Source organism: Plectropomus leopardus, chromosome 19 (genome assembly GCF_026936395.1).
Source record: "Plectropomus leopardus strain MGB_pleo_1.0 chromosome 19, ASM2693639v1, whole genome shotgun sequence".
NCBI classification, from domain to species: domain Eukaryota; kingdom Metazoa; phylum Chordata; class Actinopteri; order Perciformes; family Serranidae; genus Plectropomus; species Plectropomus leopardus.
The window spans coordinates 19,689,024-19,703,783 of NC_142194.1; the positions used below are offsets into that span (position 1 = coordinate 19,689,024).

A 14,760-nucleotide genomic window follows, 5' to 3' on the forward strand; every position below is an offset into this window, starting at 1 on the left:
AAGTTTTTTTTTGTTTTTTTTTAAATAGTTCATTTATTTACCGATGTTGAAATCCTGTATTAAATGGTAGGTTTTTTTCCCTGTTTTATAATGTTTTTGTGTCTAAGTGACTAACGGGCAAGAATGGGTTATTAAATGGGCCTATGGGAAATGGGCCCCTAGACCAGAGCGGCTATCTGAAGTGTAGAATTTGTTGTTGGAAAATTAATCTAACTACTACAAAGAAACGCAAAGTGACTACAAGACACAAAACGGCCTCAAAGAGAGGCCAAAGATTCCCAAAGAGACGCAAACAGCTACGAAGGGATGCACAATGTCTACAATGAGATGCAAAAAACTACAAAGAGATATAAACACACACACACAAAAACACAAAAGTACGCCAAAAAGGCCTCAAAAAGAAAAATCCTACAGAGACAACTGTAAAAGACTACAAAGAAAGAAAAAACAAAAACAATAAAAGGAATTAAAACTACTATAGAGAAAGGCAAAACCACCATTAAAATATTACAAGGAGATAAAAAACAATAAGCAAAAAGACATTAAAAAAGACCACAAAGCAACACAAGAAACAAAGTATGAAACAAATGACCACAACCAAGAGGGATGGGGGCTTTTTACTTTGTCTGTGCCCAGTGGCCCATTGACCTATAATACTGTATGTCAAGTGCTTATAGGAACAACAATTCTGGGGGCAATTATGCACTATCAATTTACTATTGCCACAGTTTTTGCCAATGATGGGCTCAAATTGTGATGATATTTTAAATTATTGTGAGTGTGATTATAAGTGTTTGACAACATTATGTGATGGATCCCTACAGAGACAGACCTTTTTGTTAAAGAGTGAAATCCTTTTTGTTTAACCAAAAACAGCCTCCAAAATCACCAATCAAGCCACCAAGGCAGTGTATCATCCATTCATTCAATTGAATCATGCAAAACACATTCTACAAACAGCTGAGGACATCTTAAAAGAGATATTTGTCTCCACATCTGTTTGCTTCGCTTTCAGCCTGTTGTGAGCATGTTTGTGTGTGTGTGTGTGTGTGTGTGTGTGTGTGTGTGTGTGTGTGTGTGATTTTCCCACCCCTCAGCTCAGCGTGTGGCAGCGGCAAACAGCCTGTCTGGGGTCACAGCAGGGCACTGCTGATACATCTGTGCTGTAGTCTGCTGAAGACACTGACTTGTCGGTGGCAATGTCCCATAATAACTCCTCCCTCCCCCGGGCAATCTTCTCAGCTACCGCCTGGTATTCAGGTGTCTCGACTTCCAGGGGTGTTTCCTCAGCCTTGTCACGCTCCAGATCAAATATCAGAGGTGGGTCATGGAGTTGTTGTCTTCCTGTTGAACCACCACACGCCTCAGCTGCACCTGCAAAGGTATGCATGATAGGCGTTGGGTGTCTTAAAATATCTTCTTACTGGATGAACACAGTTACAGAAATCGATCAATAACCCGGTTAGAACTTGATTGTAATTTTAATGTTATTCATTCAGGAAATGTGCCAACTGGATTGATAAAGCAGGACAGATATGTTAGCAGGTAGCAAAAAAGTAATAACCAGGCTGAGTAAAGAGTCTCGAACAAAGGGCTGAATGGATAGAAATAGTTATGGAAATTTATGTTATGGAACAACTAACTTTTTCTCTAAGACAGGCCACTGAAAAATGTGCAAAATAATGGAAAAAGTGGAAATCCTCTTTGAATTTAAAGTTCATTTTATGTTTATCTTGTTTGGAGAACTGTATTTTATGATAAGCAGAATGGATTTGGCTTATTAATAAGTGGAAGACTCCTCAAGAAAGGAAAAGGAAAGAAAGAAAGAGGAAAAAAAATTCCCTGGCTCTTCATGAATCAGGGTCATGGATCACAAGGACCTTGTAGGATGTTAAAGGACAACTGTGGACTTAAAGGATGCACAGTCCTTGATACTGAATTGTAACCTATGCAACTTTGATGACCCTGTCTGTTGTCCCTTGATTTTTTATGTTCTTAACAAAAAAACAATAAAAAAAAAGTATAAAGTATAAAAAATATAATGAAAGTTGTGTAAAAACAGGCAGAATTGCAGTACCTATATACAGTACAAATCACTGTGCGAATTAAATGTAGCCTTTTCATTTATGCTCTGAGAATAAAGACAGGACATTAGACCGGTACCACCATGTTGACATAATGTTGTGCGTATCATCTACCATGGTGGCAGGGCATTACGTAACAAGTAGCACAGACATCATTCAACAAGTCATCACTGTTAAAGACAAAAGTTTTGTTATTCTGCTGATCAACTGTTCCAATAGTAGTAGAGTAGTAACATGCATACATATATAATACATATGACTGATTTTTTGCACTGTGGACAAACATGACCTGTGTATGACCCTTACCTGTGATGTAGAAAGCTTTGTGTTTCTGTGTTCGAACTGTCTGCAGGTCACCAAACTTCCCTGCAGCACCACTGTTAGGGTGGAAGAGAAACTAAAAAAAAAAGACCAGATGAGATAATGTCTGCATTAAGACCCAATAGAGGAAGAATATTTTTATAAAACTGATGTTTCCCATCTTTTATTTTCTTTTTTTCCTCTTTTATTGAAAAACATAACACACACAGTTCATCGGCATATACAGACGTGGACAAATTTGTTGGTACCCTACCATGAAAATAGAAGAACCCACAATTTTCTCTGAAATAACTTGACACTGACAAAAGTTATTGGCATCCATTATTGGTAATTCCATACTTAATGAAAATAGACTTTTACCTACATACTTTACTCTATGACATACCAAAGGAACACAGGTATACATGACGCATTTGCTTTTAACTCGATCAGTTTTCAGGAGGAATGAAACATTGTTTCAATGAGCTATAAGACTACCAACAAATTTTTCCACTTCTGTAAGTGATTCCTGCTATTTCTAACGGTGGTCCTAAAGAAAACTAAAATTTAAACAAACTTCTCACCAATACACCCATCAAACAATATTAGAGTCATAAACATAGTTCATCTTTTGCAACTTTCTCTATTCTGTAATTTCACAGACAACATGTAATGTTACAGTAACTGTAGTAGGCCTTACTGTAGGTCAACATAGACAAAAAAAACAGCAAAACTATCATCAGCCCATTCCAGAAATAATTGAATAGCTAAATAGGACAATAATAATTTAAATAAATAAATGAATAATAATAGTTCCCATCCGTGATTGTGATTGGCTAAGCTTCACTTAGAGTCGTAAAATTAACAGGCAGCTGTGACCACATTGAAATTTCAGTATTACTGCGCCAATTATTCACCTATTGTCATGTGGAATGCAGAATTAAAGAGGGCAAACTGCCAACTATGATGACACACACAACTTCTGGTGACGTATGCTTTATTAAAATCGAACCCTAAATTCCAACTTAGACATTTTTTCCTCTTACCTGTTGTGGTGCTTTTTATCAAGAGTTACAGAGTGTTGGAGATATCAGCCGTAAAGATGTCTGGAAAGAGACATCGCTGTTGTTTTTTTAAAAAAAATATTTTCCTGTCACTTTGAGCATCGCAAGCCAAGTGCTATCCAGTTTCATAATATTCAAGAGAAGGTGGACATCTCTACAACTTATATTTCAAACACTCAGTGAGTCACACCAAAAATATCTAGACTAATAAATAGCACCACAGGTAAGAGGAAAAATATGTACTTTTGATTTTGGGGATAACTATCCCTTTAAGCAGAGTGATGTTTTGCTGTATTTTTATGGATTAACACGCAGCTGTGACCACATTGAAATTTCAGTACTACTGCACCAATTATTCACCTATTGTCATGTGGAATGCAGAATTTAAGAGGGTAAACTGCCAACTGAAGCCTGAATCATTTATCATCCGCCAGGACAGAAAAGGTTGGAAGTAAGCAACATTATCATTGAAGGAATCCACAAAAAACAAAACGAAGATGCAGTAAAAAAAAGTTGTTATCGCTTTGTTGGAAAAATAACGGGAAGCCTGTCGTTGCTAACGCCCGGTTCTTTTATCTCCCTCCCTTCCTCTAGCTATGATGTCATTGGCTAGCAACATTATTTTTCCTACAGTGTAGCTTGGTTAGTCTGCTCCACGTCATGCCCAACGACCCCCTCTTAGCTGCTAAAATAACTGGAAAACACAGCCTCAAGGTGCTTACTGCTTGAATATAAACCACAAAAATATTTAAAACAAAAACTAGTACCTCATGACCGATCTGTTCACCATGCAGGAGGATTTTTGTGGCGTCAATGCCATCGTAACGTCTGTCTGAGGGGGGAGTAACTCCTGCCAGGGACAGCAGGGTTGAGAAGATGTCCATTCCACTGCAAAAGGTCAGAAAGAGAGGAGGACAGTTTTGTATTATGCTTTCAATTTTAAATTTGAACATTTTGACCTGATGATGTCCCGAGATGAGAGGACACAGAAACAATAAAACTTATCAGGGTTCATCCTCTGGACAACAGGAATATCTGTACAGAATTCAATGGCAATTCATTCAACAGTGGTTAAGTGTGCGTGTGACGTCACGGACAGGCAGGACAACAAGTAAAGGTCCTTGAAAACTTTTCAGTGAATTCGTCTTTTTTCATATCTCTTACTTATTTAGTCTCTCTTTTAAACTCAATGCAGACTAACCTGGAATAATGTTCTGTGTTGCTTAGGAGGAGACGACCAGTAATTAGTGGCGGTGAGTCATTTCATTTCGCTGGTTAAGGAGCGGAAATTAGCGTATTCACCTTGGTGTTTTGTGTCTATCAATGCTGATCGGAGCTGGAGGCGATAAATACCCGTGCCTACTGCAGAGTGTGTGAATGGCGATTGTACGTATTCTCATTGCATTAAAAAGCCAGTTGTTAGCGCTTGTTTTTGTGCAGTGGGAATGATGCTATAAAGTAGGAGGCATTTAAAGTAGTCTCTGAATATTGGTAAATGGGGCATACCTGAGCAGGGCAGAGCTGGTGGTGTTTGCAGGGATCCTCCCGGGCCAATAAGTCACTGTTGGCACCCGGTGACCTGCCTCCCATGTGGTCCGCTTAGCTGAGCCTCCACCTAACAGTCAAAAAAATGAACTAAGGAATATGAGGATTCACAGCAATAAAATGAACAGTAGTTACAGTTGCCTCCACGTAAGTAAACACATCAACTCCCCCTCATATACCTCGGCTGGTCTGCCACTTTCCCATGAAAGGCCCTGCACTTCCTGCGTACTGGCACTTCTGTTCCCAAGGACCGTTGTCACCTGATCAGTGAACACATAAGATTGATTTAGGCATTTTGAGAACAACAATTAAGCTGGTATTTTGGAAGAGCAGACAAATAGCTGACAAACCAGTGAACCAGATGAGAGTATTATCTTTGTCTGTGTCATCCGAGGCGCTCTTTACTGCCCCCACCAGGCTGTCCATCTCTCGCAGGCTGGCACTGTACACTGTGTCGTCATCAGGGCGACGAGTGGCTGCAGCGGAAGCACCTGGAGAGAGCGGAGGGGCCAGGGGAACGTGCATGTGAGCCAACGCCATGTAGAGGAGATATGGCCGTCCTCTCTCCCTGCAGGCAAAATTACTATGATGACACACACAACTTCTGGTGACGTATGCTTTATTAAAATCGAACCCTAAATTCCAACTTAGACATTTTTTCCTCTTACCTGTTGTGGTGCTTTTTATCAAGAGTTACAGAGTGTTGGAGATATCAGCCGTAAAGATGTCTGGAAAGAGACATCGCTGTTGTTTTTTTAAAAAAAATATATTTTCCTGCCACTTTGAGCATCGCAAGGCAAGTGCTATCCAGTTTCATAATATTCAAGAGAAGGTGGACATCTCTACAACTTATATTTCAAACACTCAGTGAGTCACACCAAAAATATCTAGACTAATAAATAGCACCACAGGGAAGAGGAAAAATATGTACTTTTGATTTTGGGGATAACTATCCCTTTAAGCAGAGTGATGTTTTGCTGTATTTTTATGGATTTTAAGTAATACACTGCTGAAAATGGACTTAAGCAAATTTTGTGGATATAATCATGGAAACTATATTCTGTGTGGTAGTCATACAATGTGAATGTGCATATTGAATGAAGCATGTTTTTACTTAGACGTCCATGTTGGCTTTTTAAATTTCCTTCGTAGGAATGTGGACTTTCCAACTTCCCAAACATGCCTGGGACATAAGTCACTTTACTTAATGTAAATCTGAACTCTATCCTGTCTTAACAGCACGTGACTCATAACTGCTGCACTAGTTCACATGACCCTGCACTATAGCATGAGCACGTTTCCTTTCACAGACAGCTGCAATCAGCAGGGTCCACCGCCCTCCTCCTGTCTGACACGCACGCACGCACGCACGCACACACACACACACACACACACACACACACACACACATCAAGCCTCACAAAAGCAGTATGTAATGAAGGGCTGTTGTGTTATATTACATTACAGTCTATTGGTAGGTTACCCACATAATCTGATCCAGGGTTAGGTCAGGTAACTCATCTCCCCAAGCTCCACTCTTTACTTAAACTAAACTATCTTCCCAAAAACCATAAAAACCCATAAAGGCCATACATTTGAGTGATGTATTTGTGGACTGCAGCACAGTCTGTGTATGCCTTTGGATGGCAATGAACTACAGGTGTATACGTATGTTGCAACTGCTGCTACCTGATCTTCCCACCTCCCAAACATAATATAAAATGATGAAACATTGCTGAGGTTTGTCCACTGACAGTGGACTCACTTTCATGTTTTTATTGAGGAGGGCAACAAATACACGTTGTATATACTGAGTGGGACATATTTCCTGTGAAGTCTACACCTATGAACTATGACTCCTTAGACTTGATCTTAGGTGATAATGATTTTGACTTTTACTTGTTTTATCATAGCCTTCAAAATAAAGTTGTTTTGATCCTGTCATGATCAGATTATCAGTGTTCCATGTGACATTAGATATGTACTGGCTGTTTCATTCCTCTTTTGAAAAACATGCCTCACTTCCTCAGCTGTCTCTCACACAGTCATAGAGAAAAGCAGACGCACAGTCGCTTTCACCAGCTGCTGAGTCAGTGGACAACACACTGACACAAAAACAGAAGCTCTCGTTCTATGGCTGAAAGGCCTGTTTGGCTCAAACACACAGGCTGCATTATAAGGTTCGATAAAAGCTGAGCTCACACCCTAAAGCTCGGTGGTCATTCACAGCGTATTTGCACTGCAGCAGCCTGTCAACATCTAATACAGGAAACAGAAAGCACGCAAGTTTAAACACGCAGGCTTGTAGGTCATATGGTTCTCTATTATGATTGCATTTAGCATGTTGTTTTTATTAGCATGTAAAGAAACTGAATCAGTGCAACCTTTTTTATTTATATTAGTATTATGTACATGAGTATGTAGAAACTATAATACAGTATGTCGCAAGTTAGACTTTAATTTGACTTCTAGCCATTTTATGTCGGAATGCCTCAGTCAAGTTTTTTTTGCCCCTGATCCTGATCGGAGTGTAGTTACCTGGATAATGCAACTGCATAATGCACACTTCAAGTACTTTAAAGTTATTCAAATCAATCCAGTGTATATGCTTGAATAACCCATCGTGATGAATTAAAAAATGCATTGATCAGGCCTGATACCAATACTTTCAATCTGATTGGGACATCTCTAATTTTAATAAACTGATTGACTAGTGGAGGAAACAGATGAGGGTGATTTGTCATAAAGACAAATGTGTCAAATTCAAATAAATGGTTTGTTCCACTTATCAGCAGCCTGATATAAACGTCTTATTGATTTGTGTTTGTTTGCAGCTGTATTGTACCTTGCATCACGTATAATCCTGGTTGCAGCAGACTTGTATCGCTCTGTTAGCGTCCACAGGTCAAGCGGCTGCTCCACAATGCTGCTGTTTTCAATCAGAGGAAGGCCCACTTTGGAATAACATCCTCCATGTACACTCCTCTTCAATCTAGACCATGTGAGAAATAGAGCATTATGAATGGTATGTGTTTTGTTGGTGTGACTAACACTGTCAAGTGATCACAGTTTTAGAATTAGAATTGGCACTTCTCAGTATAACAACTTTCATGTGTCTAATTGTGTTTAATTAGAAGCACAGAGCCACACCTGAATACTTGAGGCCCAGATGAGTCACAGGGAAGGCACAAAGGCAAATTATACCCAGGTATGTCAGTGCAGCCCATGTCATTACTGTAAGGAATTCCTAGGTAGTAGTCAAAACCTGCCCAAGAGATAAAAGACATGGTGCCAGTATTCAAAAACACAGTGTTTTTGTTGACATAAATACACGTACCCAACAGACAAAACTGCATAACATTTGGACTGGGCTATAAACTGACACTCATATAAAAACATACATTAGTACACTGTTAACAAGACAAAATATTTCTCAACCAATAATATAGAATGTTTTACTAATGTGAGTAAGAAATTGAGTGTGAAAGCTCCCTTTTGACCATTGAAAGAGAAGTCTGACTAAACACAACTGTGAAATTACATTTGATGCGGTGTTTATGTACGGTCTCTAAATGACCTTACCATAAAGGAACTCTGTGTCTCCCAACAACGGTATGATCTAAATGACATCAGTTTCAAGGCACTAATGCTGCAATCACATGATTGGATATCTTTGTAGTGGACGAGAGCAGGATGAAAAATAGTGAAGCCAGCAGAGAATACCGGCAATGGTAAGAGTAAACCCCATTGTCATTCAAAGTTAAAATATTTTACTTTATTCTATTAGTTACATTTGTATGTGAATTGTAAGTGCTAATTTATCATTGTCTGTTCATTTATTTTTGATTCGTTTGTAATGTGAATTGGTGTTTTTATACTGTCAATTTGTGACTATGTTGTTTATATATTTTGAGGAAAACCAAAATAAAATAGTTTTTTTAAAAAACAACTTTTTGCCATCCGGTGGGATGGAAATCACAACCAGATGTTGCATAGCTCCTTCAAACAAGGCGAAAAAACTGTGACCTGAAAAATTACTCGACATTACTTGAAAAATCACATAAAATAAAAAACACCAAAAAATTTAATTTAATTTATTAAGACTGTTTAGAAGATGTGTCTCGTAATATATCTCATTAGCTTGTCCACTGTTCCCACAATCACAAACTCTGCTTTAGTGAAAATTAACCCGTAATTCACAGTTAGATGTAAAAATATGCTGTTTTTCCCTGCAGTGTCTGTGGCTGGCCAGCTGTTTACAGTCCTATTATCCCTGTTATCATTCCATCATTATTTCTAAACATCCTGGTCTACCGTAATACCATGATACCACCCAAGCCTATCGCCATGTCGAAGTATCCTTAGGCATGATACTGAAAACCCGAAATTGTTCCTGATGGCTGCTCTATTGGTGTGTGATTGCTTGAGAGCAGGTGACACCTTGTACAGTAGCCTTGGCCAACAGTGTAAGAACGTGTACGTAAATGGGTGCATGTTGTACAAAAACTTCCCCAAAGCACGCACCTCCGGAAGACAAAACGCCTAAGTGTTGGACAAGGGATGATACAAGAGAAGAAAAAACAAAGTCTGCAAACTAGATTTTGCCCCCATTAATATTTAATATATTTATCACTGAGGTGATGCTCTTCTGATGATGAGCATGTAGTTTGAAACATCACCTTGGTGATAATTATATTAAATAGCCATGGGATCATCATCCACTTTTTGACTTTTGTTTTTTATTCTTCTCTTCAATGGGTGCATGTGACGCAACGTTAAAGCACTTTGAGCGATTGGAAAGGTGGATGACTTTTGCACAAGTTTACAAATATATTGTGTCACACAGGCTGGGGTTATCTGAGGTGAGGTGGAGGAGGCAAGACTTCCACCACAGAAAGTAATAAGTAGAGGGGTGAGGGGGGTGCTGACGGGCAGGAGGTAGGGGGGTGTGTTGTTGAGTCTGCTGTAGGCTAAAAGTCAACAGCAAGTTGCAGCTGCAGCGAGACATGTCCTGAGAAGTCCTTTTCCTGCAGCGAGGACTCACTTACACCCTCGAAGAAGCTAGAACGACCTAAAAACAACAGCTGACGACATATCACAGAACTGGAAAAACAAGAGGAAAGCACAACAGAAACTATTGTTTTATGTGGCGCACACAATTACTGTTGCAATTGTATTATGTATTATTTGAAACCTTTTAACCCATAAATAAATGCTTGTACGTTACACTGTACACTTTTTCCAACTTGGCATTACGCCGCTATATTTTTACGTAGCTAACAGCCCAAAACCAACTTATTGATTCCAAAGTGAGGCCAGGTGGGGTGTTACTTCAGAGCAAACTCAATGTTGTAGGCTGAAAAGTTGATGGATGAGTTTAACCAGAATTCACACACTTCTTGGGAAATTCCTTTCTGTCGTGTTCAGCTTGGTTCCCAGGTGTTTTGGAGTATAAATGTGGAGCTCACGCTTACCTCTGTTAGTTGGACCGTACGGTCCATTGTGGCCAAGATGCCATTTCCCAATCATGGCGGTGTAATATCCCGCCTCCTGTAAGAGCTGGGGCAAGGTGACTTCAGATAATGGCAGACCGGCCACAGAGCCTATGGCAAAGTTATGAGTCACCCCGTTTCTCAATCCATAGCGTCCTGTCAGGATGGCAGCACGGGACGGAGAACAGGTTGAAGCAGGAGAATGAAAGTCTGTCAATCTGGAAATATGACATTTTAAAGGAGAAATTACAATTGTTGAGAACTGGGAGTGAATGTGAGATGCTCAGGTGACCAAATATAACCTTTTCTGGCTAGAGACTATAATATAAAAAGCATTAGGTATTTATGGATATTTCAGACTGCGATGGCATGACTTTAAGAATTTGGTGCTATATATTACATCAACTATCTAACTCAATAACTATCTACCTTTGTCCTTGCTCAGCCATCATGCTGAGGTAAGGCGTGTTGTTTGCCCTCTCGTCAGGCCAGTTAGCATCCAGGTCACCCCAGCCTATATCGTCTGCTAGTATGATGATAAAATTGGGCCTCTTGCTGGTTTTATCGACATCCGCTTCATGTTGGGACAGCGTGTGGAGCAGCAGACCACACATCAGCATCCCAGAGAGAAGAAACATCATCAAACCCTCCACCATTTTGGGTCAAAATCTGCAAACAGTTTCATGGGTTTCATTAACACCATAGCTGGCATGCACTGTTGTTTAAACCATTGGCAGCAGCAAAGCATGCTAACAGACTGTAAACATGACTGCATCCATCACATTCAGGATACAATGCAAAAGTCTACAAATATATATTCATTTTTACACTCACCAAATCACTTCCCGAAATGTGAAACTCTGTTCTGTAGCTAAACGGCTGCATAATTCCCTCCCACTAGTTCTACTTATACTATCTAAATAAAGAAAATGGTGGTAATGATGTGTGTGGCATGGTTCGCACCACTTCAGTTTGACTGAAACTGGGAATTTGCAGTGACTGAACTGTGAAACGTTCCTGTATCAGGTGACAATATACAACACATTGGAGACATTTTCCCATATGTGCAAAATTAAAAGGTTTCACGCTCTTATGAAATGTGTCTCTTCTACTCAACATATCAGTATGTCAAGCTAAACTTGTATATCAACCTATCATTATCCAGAAGGTCAAAGTCTGAGACATAGAGACAAATAAACAGGAACACTCTAATCAAATGGTTACAGCTGAATTTTCAGTCAAAACAAGGAGCAACTGTGGCTTTAAATTCAAGGGAAAGTTCAACACAGAATCAACACTGCATATTTTTCATCTTACCAACAGTGCCATTTATCAATCTATATTTTTGAGCTAGAAATGTTCCAGAAATTGCAAGAAATGACTGGATTTAGAAAAAAAAAAAGTTTTAAATGTTGGGGAAAGGGGAAACAAAAACAAGAAAAAGCAAGGGGAAAATTATGCATAGCCTATAATTATTATAATTATAATTATGTTGCTTACATATTTAAAATTATTTTAGAGACTTTGTATACATTCAAGCACATTTTCCAAGTCTTATTTGCCTTGTCTGATTTTTTCCTTTATCCTTTTATGTGTTTGATTGTTTTGTTTTATTGGTTGTTTTTTTTTTTCATTTTCAGGTAATTTTCTTCAACAGGCAGTGAAAAACTTGGCAAGAAATGTCCTGTAAGTTGCAAGAAATTAGTTTATTTAGATAAATGAATAAATAAATTAGGGAAAAAATGTCCATAAAACAACTTTCATAGTTATTGTTATTATATGTTCATAATTATGTCACAAAATTATAATTACTTTAAAGCACTTCTCAGGGTCATCTTTTTGTATATCTTTTTTTCTTTACTTTTTTGCTGTTTTTCAGGTAATTCTCTTTTACCCAGTACCTGTTTTTACTAATTTCTTGCAAAGTTTTGGGTCATTCCTTCTTTTGTTATTTTATGTTTTTGAAAGAAATTATGCCAATTTATAAAGGGTTATACAGCAAGATTCACAGTCATTTCTTATTTCTAAATCAGTCTATGGGTAAGGATGAAACAAAGAAAAATGTGAAATGAGAATTTATACAAGGAGATTGTCACAGAGGAGAGGTTACTGTAATTTCAGCAATCAGTTAGACAGTGGTTGAATATCTAGGTGTGTGTGGGGAGGCTGTGGTGATTTGGACAGTTGACAGTGGCCAAACAGTCTCTCACACCAGCCCTGGAGGCAGAAATTTTCTTAACAGCTCTGCTCCCCACAGTTAAGCAGGGGGTGGAGGGTCTGCAGACGGATACGGGGCGAGAACTGGCTGTAACCAGATCTTTTTAACCCTTCTTAAACCCCCTTGCCTGCCAGAGAGGGGGTTGTTCGTGAATGCATCTTGTGTCTGACAGAGTATGCATGTGTGTTTGCGTGTCTACACGTGTGAGTATGTGTAGTTAAGTTCAGTGAGGCAGCGCGCGACACAAACGTGACAGGATAGTCGAGCGAGGGAAGGATTACCGTACGTCCGTCTAAAATAAACTACACACAGGTAAGACCGACTACCTCAATACAAGTTATTTCCTTACATGATGTTTTAGTATGATAACTTTATGTGGCAAAATATAGATCCGGAACGTTTTTAATTATATATATGGCTCAAAAAGGCGACATACAAGTACTTACAAAGTGTGTAGCTAGAAAAGTCACATTATCCGCCGACCACGCGAGCTGCAGCCGGACTATCTTATATCACTGCGTCAGCCACGTGAGGAGTTTACGCGGACCGCATGGCTGCGACTAATCATCCAAAAAAAAAAAAAAAAAGGCTGCGACTAATCAATATTAGCCGATCACAGTGGTGTTAGAAGTATGCAGTTCCTTTATTTAGGTAAAAGTACTTATACCGTACTGTGGAAATAATCTGTTGTAAGTAAAAGTCCTGCATTGAAAATGTATGAAGTAAATGTATTAAAGTATTAAAAGTATTAAAGTATTAAAAGTAAAAGTACCCTCTGCAGAAAAATCTAAAAAACAAAACAAAAAAAAAAAAAAATAAAACCTACAAAAAACAAACAATCAAACAAAAACACATTACAAGAATAAAGAAAATGGCATACTTTTGTTTATCAAAAATAGATGACAATTACATTTTTGTCAGTTGGCTTTTTGATTAAGCAAATAATCTTTTTAACTGTACCTGTATAAACTGTTTTATGATTTACTATATAACAAGTTAAAATGGTCAGATAAATGTAAGTGGAGTAAAAAGTACAAGGTGGAAGAAAATAAATTAGCCAACACAAATAAAGTACAAGTACCTTAAATTTGTACTTAAGTACTTAACATTCCACCTGTGGCCTAACCACCCTGTCCCACCCTTCTTAATTCAAAATTAAAGATAATAAATTGACCTGTTTAAAACCAGCTATTTGTTGTTTTAACAATTTGCAACTCTTTTTTTTTTAAGGCAACCAAATCAAATAATGTGACCTGTGTATGTTAAATATTTAAATGATTATTGAAAAACAAGGTGTATGGGGACTGGATCCTGTAAGAGGACAGACAGTGATCTCAAACCTAACAACTACTCACTACACATATATATATATATATACATATATATATATATATATATATATATATTTTTTTTTTTTTAAACTAGGGAGGAATGTCCAAAAAAAACATATTTATAATTATGATAATTTTGTATTTAAAGTTATGCTGCAGAAAAAAATATACATATTTTTGAGAATAATTTACAACAGTTTTTGGGTTATTTTCTTGTTTGTTTGTTTGTTTTTATTTTGTATTTATTTTCAAGTTATTTTCTTGTAACGTTTTGACTAATTTCTTGCTAACTTTTGTGCCATGGCTTATTAAGTTGCTTACTGGTCTCTCACTATGTTTTTGGAAAAAAAATCAAACCAATTGACCCAGGTTTTAATGGGTTAAATTTGAACCCCAATGTCTATAATGCCCCTGTTGCTTGGTTCCAGCTTGTGGTGACCATTGCTCCTCTTAGTTGACGCACTGAATCTGATTATACCTGAGTAACTGGAGAGAGTGAATAGACCCACTGACGGAGGTTTTTACAAGGGAAGTCAACTGTTGTGAGTTATGAAATAATCCTATTTCAGAGGCAGTAAAACATGTTTGTTTATCAAAACTGGATTGAGTTTGTACTTTGTCGGCCTATTTGCTGAGCAGGTTTGAGACACCAAACCCTAAGCACATCAAAAAATATATATTATTGATAAATTTCCTCAAACAGTATAGCACAGTAAAGAGTACTAA

General features: G+C 38.1%; 2 protein-coding genes across 3 annotated transcripts in view; one reads left to right on the forward strand and one right to left on the reverse strand.

Moving 5' to 3' along the window:
- Positions 1 to 3: 3 nt before the first annotated feature.
- arsg (arylsulfatase G) lies at positions 4 to 13,995 on the reverse strand. Of its 2 annotated transcripts, XM_088070526.1 has the most exons (12): positions 13,150 to 13,995; positions 10,915 to 11,154; positions 10,468 to 10,703; positions 8,144 to 8,258; positions 7,839 to 7,985; positions 5,344 to 5,561; positions 5,173 to 5,253; positions 4,955 to 5,063; positions 4,216 to 4,336; positions 2,391 to 2,481; positions 1,069 to 1,374; positions 4 to 1,032 (listed from the first exon to the last, which is right to left on the reverse strand). In XM_088070526.1, the coding sequence occupies exons 2-11, from the start codon at positions 11,139 to 11,141 to the stop codon at positions 1,094 to 1,096; spliced, it is 1,626 nt and encodes a 541-aa protein (XP_087926652.1). In that variant the 5' UTR covers positions 11,142 to 11,154; positions 13,150 to 13,995; the 3' UTR covers positions 4 to 1,032; positions 1,069 to 1,093. The 2 variants fall into 2 exon arrangements, with proteins under 2 accessions (XP_087926652.1, XP_042363765.2); XM_042507831.2 differs by having other exon boundaries at positions 4 to 1,374; positions 13,150 to 13,993.
- LOC121958726 (monocarboxylate transporter 7-like) overlaps positions 12,371 to 14,760 on the forward strand; it is an 8,832-nt gene continuing 6,442 nt past the window's right edge. The window contains exon 1 of the mRNA XM_042507830.2: positions 12,371 to 13,015. The gene's annotated coding sequence lies outside the window, so the exon portion shown is untranslated. The remainder of the gene's footprint in view (positions 13,016 to 14,760) is intronic.

What these genes read in the sequence shown, in the direction of transcription:
- arsg (XM_088070526.1), bottom strand. Translation starts at nt 11,141, where the DNA reads ATGGTGGAGGGTTTGATGATGTTTCTTCTCTCTGGGATGCTGATGTGT. An exon ending in TCTGGGCCTCAAGTATTCAG is followed by an intron (nt 7,986 to 8,143) that starts GTGTGGCTCTGT and finishes CACATGGTCTAG; the next exon opens with ATTGAAGAGGAGTGTACATG. An exon ending in AGGATTATACGTGATGCAAG is followed by an intron (nt 5,562 to 7,838) that starts GTACAATACAGC and finishes TTTTGCCTGCAG; the next exon opens with GGAGAGAGGACGGCCATATC.